At 40.9% G+C, this 15,794-nt stretch overlaps 1 protein-coding gene across 1 annotated transcript in view; it reads left to right on the top strand.

Annotated features, from left to right (window-relative positions):
• Window positions 1-15,794, top strand: part of LOC124554853 — a 185,715-nt gene that overhangs the window by 37,820 nt on the left and 132,101 nt on the right. The window contains exon 9 of the mRNA XM_047128520.1: window positions 7,512-7,738. Coding sequence (XP_046984476.1) covers window positions 7,512-7,738 — 227 coding nt within the window. The remainder of the gene's footprint in view (window positions 1-7,511; window positions 7,739-15,794) is intronic.

Here is a 15,794-nt window from a genome sequence, read left to right as displayed (position 1 = left end):
TATTTCCATTAATTTTGCGACCACAACTGCTGAGGTGTGTGCTGGTGCATTGTCGTGATGGAAAAGGACTTTTTTGCGGTCCAATCACTGGAATTTTTCTTGCAGCTCAGTTTTCAAACGGTCCAATAACAATGAATAATATTCACCTGTATTATTTTTACCCTTTTCTGGATAGTCGATGAGGATTATCCCTTGCGAATCCCAAAAGACAGTCGCCATAACAGTTCTGGCCAAAGGAATGGTCTTCACCTTTTTTGGTGTAGATTCTCCCTTCGTAAACCATTGTTTAGATTGTTGTTTGGTCTCAGGAGTATAGTAATGTATCCACGTTTCATCCACAGTGACGAAACGACACTTAAAAGTCCTGCGGATTCTTCCTGAACAGCTGCAAACCATCCTTGCAACACTTCATACAATTCAGTTTTTGGTCAAGCGTGAGCAATCGCGCAACCCATCTTGAGGGTAGCTTTCTCATGTCCAAATGTTTATGCAAATATTATATACCCGTTCATTCGAGAGGCCCACAGCACTAGCAATCTCACGCACCTTAACTCTTCTGTCATCCATCACCATATTATGGATTTTATCAATGATTTCTGGAGCCGTAACCTCCACAGGGGGTCTAGAACGTTCAGCATCACTTGTGCCCATATGGCCACTCCGAAAATTTTGAAACCACTTATAAACTGTTCTAACCGAAGGTGCAGAGTCACTGCAATGTTTCTCAAGTTTCTCTGTTGAATGGCATTCTGAGAACATTGTCTTGTACCATACAGCTGAGGGGTGCTGTGACCCAACATTAATATATTTTACTTTTCAAGAACTCACTCTCGTTCCTTAACTAATATCTCCACAGTTCACAATACAAAGATGTTACAGATATCTAAAATGGTGATTTTGAGTACACCCAACACGTACCAACTAGTCTCTCATATCTGCTGCTCCACTTATTTACCAACCTTGAATCCAGTTCAAAATATTGTGGTATTTGAAACTATTGACAATTAGGCAAATAAGTATTCAAGCTGTCAAACAGTGTGTCAGAACACACTCGAATGCGCAAATGTGTGCAATGGATTTTGCATTCATCTACAGTCTTGGAGAGCTTCAGTACACACAGTGTAAGCTCGGTTTTACATTCCTGGAATTAACATTTTCTCGCAGTTTATAACATTTTTTATTGCTTCCGTCAAATTTTGTATGTCCACAATGTTAATCCACACCTCATTTTGCGTCAGCATATTTATAATTTTCCCATGATTTATGCTTTATAAAAAAATGTTAGTGGAGAAAAAAACTGACATAAAATGATGCTGGAATGATGTTGCCACCAAGTAGTGGTTACAGACATTACATGGTTAAGTTTCTTGGCACCAGGGCGCTCTGCTCAGCAGATTTGGAGCGGTATATGTGTAAAAGTTGGAACAATTCATCCCGTATCTCGTGCCGCTGCCAAGCTCTACTTGGCATGTCGGGCGTGATGGCTGATGGGAATAACTAGCACACTGTTTACATGGTTCTCTTAAAACTGGATTTCGTAAACCGATTTCCCAGTACCGCTTCTGGGTGGCCAAGGTTTGTTCAAATGAAGGTATCAGACCAACCACAACCATTTCCAAACTGTTTCAACTGTGCATGTGCAATTTCATGATTGTTGTGATCGTCATCACACCTTTGTTGAATCATACTTAGTGTGTTTCGTTTCTTGGCCACTTGTAGTGATAGTTGAAACCTTCACTCACTTTGCGTTGCTCAGCTGGTTTTGGTTTAAACACAGCACCAAACACGTATTTTTTTATGCTGGGCAAAATGCGTTTCGAGAATTTATTCTTGTTGTCAGGTGCAGTATTTACATATGTATTTTTTGTGATGTTACACAAACAAACAATGTAAGTGATAGTTTGTGTGTGTGTGGGGGGGGGGGGGTTATCTACGTAACTGAGGAAACAGAGGATCCGATAACCTCAAAAAGACAAATACAGTGCATGAGGCGTAGAACAACACAGATGCAAACGTCACACAAAATACTTATGTAAATATTTGTACTTGACAACAAGAAAAAATTCTCGAAGCGTGTTGAGCTAAGCATGAAAAAATACATAACTGGTGCAGTATTTCATTATTTAAATAATAAATGACAGCTGCAGGCTTGCCAAAAACATCGATTATGACATATGAAATTTAGTCGGAGGTTTCTACTTCCCAGACAAATATCAGTTTCAATTACAGCAGTGGTTTTTATTAGAAAATAAACTTTTATTAGATAATGAACATGCCCAGGGTGGTATCTTGATGCCTATACATAAAGTGCGAAAATGCAAGGTGTATCCTATATGTAACTTTCACAGCTTAAAACTATTTCCCACATTTTACATTTTCCTGCATTTTACACCATTTTTTTGAAGTCCCGTGAAAAGTGTAAAAGCCGGATTTCACTGTAATTTATTTTGATGTCAAAGCCAGAATGACATCAAGTCAATCACATCATGCTAGGTGTAATTGGTATTTTGTATGGGGAACTTTGTTTTCAGATTATTATCAAAATTTTGTGTGTCTTCATTTGTGTATGGATATATTTATAAAACAAATAAAACTAATTTCCACCCATAACCACGAGAAAGGACAATCACCACTTATAGAAGGGAACATCTATTGCTAATGGGCCGCTTTAGAAGGTGTAATAATGACAGCTCACTGTAGAGTTGTTTGTAGGCACATAAACAAGGCTGAAAGCATTGCTAAGCTTTTGGGTCCTTCAGACCTAATGACTGGAAACACACACACAAAGATGCTGTAACTTAGCAAACGAAAGCGTTGGTATGTTGATAGGAGACAATAAAAAAAAAACACACACAAACTTCAAGCTTTCGCAACCCACAGTTGCTTCATCAGGAAAGAGGGAAGGAGAGGGAAAGACGAAAGGATGTGGGTTTTAAGGGAGAGGGTAAGGAGTCATTCCAATCCCGGGAGCGGAAAGACATGCCTTAGGGGGAAAAGGGACAGGTATACACTCGCGTGCACACACACACACACACACACACACACACACACACACACGTACGTCCATCGGCACATATACAGACATGTATACAGACTGTATATGTGCCGATGGGTGTGTGTGTGTGTGTGTGTGTGTGTGTGTGTGTGTGTGTGTGTGTGTGTGCGCGTGCGTGCGTGCGCGCGCGCGAATGTATACCTGTCCCTTTTCCCCCTAAGGTAAGTCTTTCCGCTCCCGGAATTGGAATGACTCCTTACCCTCTCCCTTAAAACCCACATCCTTTCGTCTTTCCCTCTCCTTCCCTCTTTCCTGATGAAGCAACCGTGGGTTGCGAAAGCTTGAAATTTGTGTGTGTGTTTTTTGTTGTCTCCTATCAACATACCAACACTTTCGTTTGGTAAGTTACAGCATCTTTGTTTTTAGATATATTTTTCCCACGTGGAATGCACACACACACGATCTCAGATGATTACATTGTACTGGCACTGCAGATTGACTGAAATGAGGTGGTGTATTGGGTGGAATGTGCTAGGGGAGAAAGGAGATTGGTACAGGGAGGGAGGGAGGGAGGGTTGCAGGGAAGGGTAGCTCGGGTGAAATAGCTTTAACCCAAGAAGGGAGAGTTGTGTGTGTCACACAATGATGCGGAGGGGTATGATGTGAGGGGCAGATAGACCAGAGGAAGGGAGAGACTGTGTAAGGTGTGCAAAAGTTATGGCAGAGCTGATATATGGTACAATAAGTAGACCTGCCACTAGTAGAATAGGATATGCTTGTGAAGGGACTGAAATACGAGTACAATGTGGTTGGTAGGTGCATAAGGCAAGTCTTGCATGTGGGTCTTCCACAGGGATAAGAACCATGTAACAAGGGGTGGAGAATGGGTGTGGCATAAGAAAGGACAGGATTTTTGTAGATGAGGTCTGGGTATGGAATATCACTTTGTAAGAGATGGAAAAAGATTGTGTGTAGGATGTTTCTCCTTTCTGGGCATCGAAGCCCAGATGAGTGGGAGGATTAGAGGCATAGGTGGATGTGTCATGGGAGACGGTTTGCATACTGGGTTTGGGGGATAGTGTCTACCTGCGAAGGCATTTGTAAAACTTGAGCATACTGGGCAGGGGATTACCTTTCACTGCAAGTGCATTGTCTATCGTTTACCAGACTGTACTGGGAAGAAATTGTAGTGTGAGAGGGATTAGGGCTATCAAAATTAGAGGCACTGTTGCTGGTTCATGGGCATGCTATGTACAGAAGTTTTTATGGAGCCATTGGAGAGGTTGACGTCAACAGGAAGATAGCACGCTGGGTGGATGAGTACTTTTTATAGCATTTGGGAGAGAAAATATTGAGACTGTGGAGGAATGAGGAGAGAGTGTCTTAGCCTGGGTCTAACTCATGAGACTATCATCAGTGACACGAAACAAAATAAAGAGTTTGGGATCCTGGATGACTATGATAGCTTCCTCCAGATGATCCATATACACTCCTGGAAATGGAAAAAAGAACACATTGACACCGGTGTGTCAGACCCACCATACTTGCTCCGAACACTGCGAGAGGGCTGTACAAGCAATGATCACACGCACGGCACAGCGGACACACCAGGAACCGCGGTGTTGGCCGTCGAATGGCGCTAGCTGCGCAGCATTTGTGCACCGCCGCCGTCAGTGTCAGCCAGTTTGCCGTGGCATACGGAGCTCCATCGCAGTCTTTAACACTGGTAGCATGCCGCGACAGCGTGGACGTGAACCGTATGTGCAGTTGACGGACTTTGAGCGAGGGCGTATAGTGGGCATGCGGGAGACCGGGTGGACATACCGCCGAATTGCTCAACACGTGGGGCGTGAGGTCTCCACAGTACATCGATGTTGCCGCCAGTGGTCGGCGGAAGGTGCACGTGCCCGTCGACCTGGGACCGGACCGCAGCGACGCACGGATGCACGCCAAGACCGTAGGATCCTACGCAGTGCCGTAGGGGACCGCACCGCCACTTCCCAGCAAATTAGGGACACTGTTGCTCCTGGGGTATCGGCGAGGGCCATTCGCAACCGTCTCCATGAAGCTGGGCTACGGTCCCGCACACCGTTAGGCCGTCTTCCGCTCACGCCCCAACATCGTGCAGCCCGCCTCCAGTGGTGTCGCGACAGGCGTGAATGGAGGGACGAATGGAGACGTGTCGTCTTCAGCGATGAGAGTCGCTTCTGCCTTGGTGCCAATGATGGTCGTATGCGTGTTTGGCGCCGTGCAGGTGAGCGCCACAATCAGGGCTGCATACGACCGAGGCACACAGGGCCAACACCTGGCATCATGGTGTGGGGAGCGATCTCCTACACTGGCCGTACGCCACTGGTGATCGTCGAGGGGACACTGAATAGTGCACGGTACATCCAAACCGTCATCGAACCCATCGTTCTACCATTCCTAGACCGGCAAGGGAACTTGCTGTTCCAACAGGACAATGCACGTCCGCATGCATCCCGTGCCACCCAACGTGCTCTAGAAGGTTTAAGTCAACTACCCTGTCCAGCAAGATCTCCGGATCTGTCCCCCATTGAGCATGTTTGGGACTGGATGAAGCGTCGTCTCACGCGGTCTGCACGTCCAGCACGAACGCTGGTCCAACTGAGGCGCCAGGTGGAAATGGCATGGCAAGCCGTTCCACAGGACTACATCCAGCATCTCTACGATCATCTCCATGGGAGAATAGCAGCCTGCATTGCTGCGAAAGGTGGATATACACTGTACTAGTGCCGACATTGTGCATGCTCTGTTGCCTGTGTCTATGTGCCTGTGGTTCTGTCAGTGTGATCATGTGATGTATCTGACCCCAGGAATGTGTCAATAAAGTTTCCCCTTCCTGGGACAATGAATTCACGGTGTTCTTATTTCAATTTCCAGGAGTGTATATAGTGTGCCATGTGAGTGCCTATGACCATGCCATAAATTATTTGTTTGTAGATCTTCCCCTCCAAGAAGAAGAAGTTATGGGTAAAAAGACATTATTAGGAGTAGGCTAGTGCCAGTGTCTGATGTGCCCTTCAGGATTCCATTGAAGTTTGGGAACAAAATGGAGCCTGCAGGAGTTAAATCTAAGGAGTGTGCTGGATATTTGAGAAGAGTTTTATGGCACTTAGCTGCTACACTCATTGGTTACAGTTTGTGACTGAATCTTGAGACCCCAATTTGCAATGCTGTACGACTATATTTGAGCATGCTGGCTATGTCACAGCTGCTGCAAATTTTTTTTTACATAATTAATCATTTACAGTTTCACCTTCAGGTGCTAATTATACGTGAACTGTGCCATTGTTGTCAATGAAGATGAAGATGATTGACATTTGAAATTGTTATGAATGGGGTCCCCAGTTCATTTTAGTATATGATGATGCCAATAAACATTATTGCATTGATTGTTGCTTGGACTATTGCTCAGTCTTGTAGCACAGGGACATCTCCTGTGATTATGATTTTCAGAAAGTATGGATTTCAGTCATATGAGGCAATGAATTCTTCAGAATTTTCAATCTGAGTTTCTTTATGCTTGCCAGTCACTTTGTACAGCACAAATCAGGGACAGGTATCCAACTTATTCAAATTTGTATGCATTTAAGTGCCAATATTGTCTGCTCTAATTAGTAATTCCTCCAATATCATTCTCAGAGACAGTTTCCAGTTTTGTGTCAGCATCTGTCACATTTCCTTAGTGTTTTGTGTCATTTACAAACATGGCACATCAACAACAGTTTCTTTTCCATGAAAGCTCTTGTACCAGATGTAAACAGATATTCTATTCATGGTTTCTGTATTGTAAACTTGCAGCAACATCTCATATGCCTCCACAACTCTCTCAGTTTTTTATGACAAGTTTTTGTTTATGCGTTGCTCTATTGCACAGTGACATGAGTCATCCGTAGTATGTTTGATTAATTGTAGCAGATAGATTTGTGTAAGTTTAGTGAGTTCAGAGCTTCTCGAAGTCTCTATTAATGGCCATCCACATGCTTATATATTATTCCACCCCCCCCCCCCCCCCCCCCCCCCACATGTTACTGTTATGATATTAGGCCATTCAGTGAACTTTGTATGCACACTTTTTGTTTTTCACCTTTTGAGGTCTTATGATTAGGATGTGTTTGGTACTGCCTATACTTATATCTTGTCAAGTATTCATACATTAGAGAAGTAATTCTTTCACTATGTACAGATTATTTGCTATGTTGACTGTGTACATCCAGTTAAAACTGTGTTGTGGATCATGATTCAAATCTGGATCCCTGCCTTATATGGGCTGTGTGCTCCCAGTGGACCACAGTTCTTACATCAGTTTCATAAAAAGTTTCTAAGACTTAAAGATGTACCGGAAAATATACAGTGAATGATTTCAGCCTTTTTGAAGGAAAATAATTTGATAACATGGTTACCAATGTGGATAAAGTGCATTTTTTGATTTAAATTGTTTGTATTTGTATGTTGTGAATAGATTACTGATGTTAAGAATTTTGATTAGCAGATTCTCGAGATTGGCAACAAGGTGGAAAGGATCGGATATTACTCTGTTCAGAGTGTCGATCATACAACAAAAAATATGGTGAACTACCTCCTGTTAGCAATGTGGCTCAACCTGCAAATCAGGGGAGTGGTAGAGGAGAAACACCGTATCTGTTCAGACCTGTGCAGTCAGAAGGGCTAGATGATTCTCCTGGTAGAATGAGGACACGAACTAGAGCTAAGGAACAGGTAACAGTAACATTAACAATTCCTCTAATTCTTTTGTGCTCTTACACCACCTCTTATGCTGTTTATGTTACATTATAAATTTATGCAGTTCAGTAGCTGTTAATGAAACAATATGTGAAATGAATTGCGTGGTGACATAATATTCACTGTTAACACATTTGCTCTATTCAGTTAATAAATGGAAAGTTGCTGTGTATTGCAATAGTAAGATGTGTCAGTGAAACTCTAGTAGATTTTTATTTTTTTATTGATTGATTAATGTAAGTTGAAGTTGTATTATGAACTTTCCAGGTTCAGAAAGAAATATACTCATCTTAGTTTTGGGAAGTTTAAATACTGGCAGCATCTTGTATTTCTAGTATTGGGAAATTTGCTTAGTGGTTGCATCTCATGGCTGCTTCATTTTGCTTCGTACAAAGTCTTCCATCTTAATGAATGGATTTCTCATAAAACGACAAATAGAAGAGTACATGAAATATTAAGTTTGTTTTATCCTTATTTGCTAGATTTTTTTGGCAGGATGTTTTTTAAATTAGACTGTTATATGATTTTGGTTGCTCCCCATTGTCATTAATTTTCATTCCATTTCGTAGCTCAGTTGTGTTAGTTGCTTGCAGCCAGCAAATGATCCAGTTATATTTTAACATAGGTGCAGAGTATCACTTTTCAGTAGTAGCACATGTATCTAGTTTGGGGAAAAGTTAGTAATATCTCACTTGGCACAGGGTATATCCATTGTGATATTAACTGTATATTTCAAGCATAGTATTTTAATGATTTGTCTCTGTACACATAGAGAACAACTTGAGCTTTCTACTGGAATCATATTATTACACTTTTTATGGTTATTCTATGCTCACACAGCACTTAACTGTTGTGTGTCAAAATTTTCTGTCTTAACTAGACTTCATGAATTGGAGATAAGACTGTTGGTGGGCGCAGTGGCTACCTTTGAACAAGAGAACATAAGAGAAATTTGTTAGTTATAAGAAATTATGTGTTAGGTGGATAATAGGCTTCCTTGGTGAAAATAATAAAAACAAAGAAAACTAATGTACATACAGTTGCTGGGATGCGGTGGGGGGGGGGGGGGGGGGGGGTGTCACGATCTCGTCTGAGAAATAAAGTGTACTGTTGTTCTGTGTGTGCATGCCGAAGTACATACAGGCAATAATTCTCATTTGTGTTTGAAATATGGCTGAAGTACTTAACGCTGTTAGTCTGCTCATAGGGAGAAACCACAGTGCGCAGTTTACTGCGTATTGAAGGTTCATTTGAGGTTCTCTGGTTTGTAACTGAGAGAAGTTATCCCAAAAAGAGAATTATGGAAAAAGATATACCGATAGCTTAGAATGAGAGTCTTTTTATGCATTTGATAGCAAAATTATCTTTGTAGAGCTCACAAAGGATTACTGTATAATGTCAGTTAACCAAATAAGGGTACAAAACCACTGGATTTTTTGATTGGTTCCAAGTGGTTTTCCAACATTTCTGTTATATTGCTACCATTGAAAATTTCACATTTGCAGTTAGTTGTCATTGACTCCAGAAAAGTGTGATTCCACAAAATAACATTTTGCCATGCACATTATACTTTAACCATGGTATCACACGAACAATTTACAGCCTTAGCCATTTCGGAAATGCATCCACCCTTGGCCCAAAAGCCAATACTTATGACCTTTTGGACATCAGATAAATTGCTCCATTTCCTCATTACAACGATGACTGCACTGTTTTCTGTGTCCCCCCCCAATGCACTTCATATGCCGTGCACTGCTAGTGCAGCCATTTGCTGCATGTGAGTGGTTATTGCATGTTGATTTTGGACCCGGGACAACAGGGAGATCTGGAAGAAAACCCGGAAAAAACCTGGGAATATTTTAGAATCCTGGGAATTTTTCGTTTCAGTTTCCAGTTAAATTTTTGTAATTTTGACTGGTAAGAATTGATACTCTAACAAAGGATATTACTGTATCCCGCTACTGCAGAATAATACTCCAACAATAAAACATGAATGAGGGGGAAAAAAACATAAATTGCAAAGAAAATATGCCTTATACAACAACAAAACACAGTGCTCATACAAGCGTTTGCCAATAGCAAAATGTGTCAAAGGCTTTAGGAATAATATGCAATGCTTCATAACAACAAATTGCCTCCAATGAGCGTGAAGTCACAACTGTTTACATTAGATTCGTTTCAGCAGTTATGACCGAGCTCATGCACATGCTCAGTTGAGTGGCATATCAGTAGTACCTTCTCCTGTTTCTGGCTACAGAAATGTGGCTGTTGGCTGTGTAAGCAGTCGCAGCAAGCAGCTAGATGCAACCGGGAAAAATTTTACTGCCCCGCCCAAGCTGCCAGATTCACGCATGCGCAGCAGGCCTGGATCTATGAGGTAGGGTGGGGGCGAGCTAAATTAATATTCTTGAGGAGAAAAAACCTTGTTTTACAAAGCGCCTAGCTTCCAGCACACATTGGTGTATCGATTACTCATATGATTTTGACACGCATCCCTGTTGGTTTTTGAACACACTTTGTAAGTTGATTTCTGAATGACTCGTAAGCCTCCAGGGGTAGCCGTGCGGTCTGAGGCAACTTGCACGGTTCGCACGGCTCCCCTCGTCGGAGGTTCGAATCCTCCCTCGGGCATGGGTGTATGTGTTGTCCTCAGCGTAAGTTAGTTTAAGTTAGAGTAAGTCGTGTGTAAGCCTAGGGACCGATGACATCAGCATTTTGGTCCGATGGTAAAAAAGTTTAATGTGTGCATAGTGTACGTGATGTCACTGTCAGGGGAATCCTCATCGCATCTCGAAATAAACTTTCCTGCAGGCAAAAGGGGACCAGGCTATACAAGCTGAGTGGAGTAAAGCCGAACTGGTAAATGCCAATCGCTGTCTGATTATGTTTTTGTTTGGATTTGCGTATGATCAGCGTTGCTATAATTACAAGGGAAATCCATAGATTCATACTACCAGAGTGGAAATAAATGATTAACAGGAATAACAGGTAAGAAAGATTACATATTATCTTCTCGGTGTATCCAGGAAAATGAAATTTTGTCAGAAAATTTTTGGCTAGATCGCTACACTAGTAAGGGCCAGTTGTACAGTTCCCGTCTAGCAGCTGCTTAAGTTCTATTCCTGAAGTAGCACAGAAAATGGTTTGTACGAACATAACAATGCCTAACCAGAGAATAATCAGGGATAACTAAACTGGTGATTCTGGCAGGGTTAGTGAAGTTAACCGGCGAACAAGTTTTGACAAAGGCAGGAATAGTTCCAGAATTAGTCATGACAAGTTTGTTTGTTAGAACGAGGAAGGAGAAGAGATGGGGACATCACACAAATTACGGAAGAATATGATGATTCCAAATTTATATAAAAATCTCGTACTACTACTTTTCGATCTCATGCTCGAGAAACTGGAGCGTAGGAATGAAATGAGAAGCTATTTTCTAACATAAAGCTTTTTGCTTGTAGTTGACCTAATAGGCATTGTATGTTGGTCTTTGTGAATTATATTCTGTTGTGTTATAAAAATGACCATCTAGTCTCGTTTATTTGGTGTGTGTTACAATTTCTGCAGTGTTAGAAAGGCCTATTTTGTTTTACCTAGCAGACAGTGATAAAATAGACGTAATCAGATCGAGAAACCACACCAGTCCGGGGTGCTATTTGTATTAACAGCTAACATTAGACAATCGTATTTCGATTTTTCATGTAGCAAAACGTTTCACGAACTTTAGTGAGGTAATAGATTCTTTCGCAGAAAGGAAAGCACGCTATGTAAAGCTGTAGCAAGATTAGAGAGAAAACAATGCTAGGAGCTAAGGATTGAAGAAATGTGTACTATATTGCTTGTCTCTTGTCTTTACTGGTTTTGTATACCCTATATTTAATTTTATGTCACCCAAAAGAGAAAGTTATTAGCTAACAGGCAATAAAGAGTGCAAATTTTCTGAAGAGTTCTTGTTCTCCCAATTACAAATAATCCCATCCAGTATTAATTGCGAAGTTTTTTTAGGGGGGGGGGGGGGGGGCGGCAGGAGGATGTCAAACTGGGTGACTGGGAGCAGGAGAGACACCACAGGACATTTTAATTTCCACTGTCCTGAATATGGTTTGATGGCTCGAACATATGTATCAGACTCTTCAGAGAGATGTGCACTACAAAATGAACATATTTTTGAAAATTCGATTTTTAAAATTTTTTACGTTGTATGTCAAACGCTTGAGGGAGGGAGGGGGGGGGGGGGGGAGGAAGCACTATCTTAGTATTGCCCCGATTCGGAAATATCGTAGATCCGAGGCTGATGCGCAGAGCAGTCCGGGTTATAGTGGGGAAGTGTGTAGTTTCCACGTGACCTGACCCGTGTTTACATTTAGTGATTTTGCTGTTTCCTCTTTGTTTACTGCTCTCACGTCAAATGAAAACAAAATGGATTTCTGTGGCCGGGAGCTCTCAAGTGAATTAAAATACATTCACATAATTACGGAAGGCTAATATGCATTATTAGTTTCAGATTTGATTTTATTTCCACTTTTCTGACAGACATGCATTAATCGCCTTGTAGAACAATGAAGTTATTTTTGTCGGTTTGCTAAAGAAATTTGGTTTTTATTTATTTTTTGTGCTGAGGCAGTCTATGTGCTTGAAACAAAGTGTTTAGTTCCACACTATTGGCTAATTTCAACTGCTTGCTGCATTTCAAGTGCACATTTTCATCTTCTAGCACGTATGGCATTATGCCATAATAAAGAATAAAAAATGATTTAATACAGTACTGGTACTCCAAGAAAATTTACGTCCCGAAACCCACACTGAAAAGCTTAATATCAGCTCGAGGCCTACTTCATTGGGAATCTGGACATACGAATGTGCTCTTTAAATGCACTTTAAATTTGCCATTTTAGTATGGTTCATGAAATTCTGATGCTCTTGGAGTATCCTCTGATGTCTTTTTTCTTTTGTGACATAAGGTAAGATCCTTTAATGTTTTACCCATACGAACATACGGGCTTCCTGCATCATAGCAGCTGCCAATTCGCGGTGGTGCCTGTTATCTGGCGCTCTCTGACGACTGCTGAAATGAACCTATTTCTAACAAGTCGCGGGAAAATATTGCGAATGGTGGTTTGAAAAGTGTTGTTACTTTCAAAGTAAATTTCCTTTTACGCAAGTTGAATTATGTGCGAGAATCTGCGATGAATTTTGTAAATCACAGAGCGTTTGATGATGAGCCATTTAGAAGCATTTCGAGCGCAGAAGATCAGACATTCATGTCCTTATTATGAGCAAATTGATGTAGTGCTACGGGAAGCTCTCTCTCCTCTGCGGTAGCTAATTTATTTGTGGAAAACTATGAGGACAAGTCACTGGACTCGGCTAAAATTTTTACTGGCACATTTGTGTGATATATCTTGAAGTGTAAAATGCACAAAAAAACTCAACATTGTATATGAAAGCTTAGCTTCTCTTGCAGCTTATTAGCCTTAGAGATCATTATTATATGTGAATGCTTTGCTTTTCTTGTAGCAACACTACGTATATTAATTTAAAACGTTAACTTTCCCTGTTTGTTTATCCGTGCTACTTAACAGTGATGTTGCTATTAGCTGACTACATCACGTGTCCTGTGGTCTGAATATCCACTGTCATCGGCTGGCGGGATCACGTGACATGAGCTATGACTGGCTTACAAAAGCACATCGCAATCTCAATTACAATGGTTCAGAAAGTAACATGCGGTGTTTGGTGGAATTCAAATTTATACTTTCGTAATACGAAAATATGCAGCGTACATGTTGCTTCACATCAAAAATCTTTCCAAAAGGAGTTTTCTTCCCTGAGTTTCGTTTTCTAAAGTGCCGGGAAATTCTACACCCGTGTATAGAAACATAACCATTCAAAGGATTGGTAAGTTTTACAGTTACGAGGGAAAATATGCTGACACTTAATTACACGGAAAAAGTGTCTTTTGATCCGGGAGAAAGTGAATTTTTAACCGGGAAATCCGGGAATTTTTTTTCCTTGTCCGTGTATACACCCTGTGTTGGACATAGGCGGTGGTCGCATTAATGTAACTGGACCATATAAGTGATCTACCAAGCCACTGATGCATCTATTGCAAAGTCATCATGTCATCTATGAAGACTGTCTGCCTCTTGTTGGTATAAGGAGTGCCGTCTGTCATCATGGGTAGGTATGTTGCTTTGCAATGGTTCAAATGCCTACCAACTAGAGAGAACCTTACAACCTTTCAGGTAGTGAGGGCAAAGTGCTTCCAAACTATTAAAGGGAGTAAAAAGAGATCATGGAGTCAATTGCGGAGTACACACAATCTTTCCCTTTTGTGAGACAATCACACATACTTGTCTTTAGGGAGAGTGCATGCCAAAAAAGTTTATTTCTGAGGGAACTCAACTTAACCAGTTTTTCAGGCATTCTGGGATGTAGATTATGTACCTCATTTATTGTCCGGCTGATGACAGTATTGAAAAAAAAATGCATTCTCCATACAGTATGAGATACATAAATAGGTGACTCCCAAGGATGCCCATACAATAGTTTGTTGGGATGGCAAAGACCTGGGGTTATTTTCTCTGAACATTTTTGCTACTGACAAGTACTGAAAGAATTCGGTATCCTCGGAGCACGTACAGTTGATGTGAGTACAAGTCAAATATTGTGAGGAATTCCACCATGAATGGAAAAGTAATATCCTCGATAAACATTCCTAATATGTTTAACATGGTGTAGCAGTTGCCCGTTTTGTGCATTACACTCTTAGACATACGCATATAATATGTAATACCATTAAAAACGTATGACTGCATACTGTCAAAAGCACATCAACATTTGTAGAGGGTGTGGCAAACATTGATAGATGAACTTGTTCCTTAAAAATATCCTATTCAATTAAGAAGTAAATTTGCATCATGGAGTGGCCTCTTCAGTACACAAAATATTCACACATGGTTGAGAGATAATGCTCTTGCCACAGCAAAATGAAATTGTTTAGAGCAACTATTAGAGAAAATTTGGTGCTGCGTCATTCATAAAATCGTATTTGGATTTCGCATATTATGAACTGAATTTTCAGCTGTAACTATTTAATGTTCCTTACAGCAGAAATTATGAGAGTTTTTGGAAGACATGAATTTGGCTAAAAGATTGAGTTTGAGGTATATGTGAACAGATTACCTTTGCATTTTGTAGCGGAAATGGTTAATCCCATTAACAGTATTTTTTGCAATAATGTAAGATCTTAAGATCTAAACTAGTTGGATCAATCTTATTGAGGTCACTTGAACTTTATGATGTAAGAGGCTGAATTAGGAGATGATCCTAAATCACACCAAAGAATGCACTTGCATGTGTGTCAGTTCATGAAGATTCGGAGGTATTTTGATGAGTGACTGTATTCAGCCTATGTGGCAAAAATATAAGCTTGTCTTGTGACTGGAGTCTGTATAAATTATACGTTTTCCATGAGAATGTTGTTACCAAGTGATACGATACACATTAGACAACAGTATTCATCATGTTATTCTTTTATTTTCTGTGCTAACAGCAACCAGAAAGTTTGACATGCCAGCACTGCAGATTGTTGTATCCACAAACTGTTTCCTTGGCTTCTTTGTAAAAACAAAGTGGTTTGCCCATAAGTTTTCACTCACTAAGAGAGACCAGACCTTGTCTCTCACCAGTTTTGACAAGCTTCGACATACAAGTCTAGGGCTTGCTGAAAGTAACTACTCTGAAATGATTTAGGTCACTATTCTTGTACTGTCAAAAGAAAAAAAAAATCCAGGTCAGAGGTCATGATGATGCAGGATCCATTTTGGGCCAGGTGGAATCAATTTCCAAGAAATTGATGAGAGTGTCATTCTGAATCATGGGTGTATTTGAGGAAGAAAGCACTTGTTGAACAGGACAGTGGGCAAGTCGTATAAGGCATCTGTTCAGATCAGTCAACTCTGTGTGTGTAGGTTTGTACTGGACTTTTTGCGACATTATTTAATCTTATCAAAGATAATGGAAGGAGTTG

Source organism: Schistocerca americana, chromosome X, assembly GCF_021461395.2.
Source record: "Schistocerca americana isolate TAMUIC-IGC-003095 chromosome X, iqSchAmer2.1, whole genome shotgun sequence".
NCBI lineage: Eukaryota > Metazoa > Arthropoda > Insecta > Orthoptera > Acrididae > Schistocerca > Schistocerca americana.
Note: the sequence above shows the minus strand (reverse complement) of the source record. Positions and strands in the feature narration are given on the sequence as shown.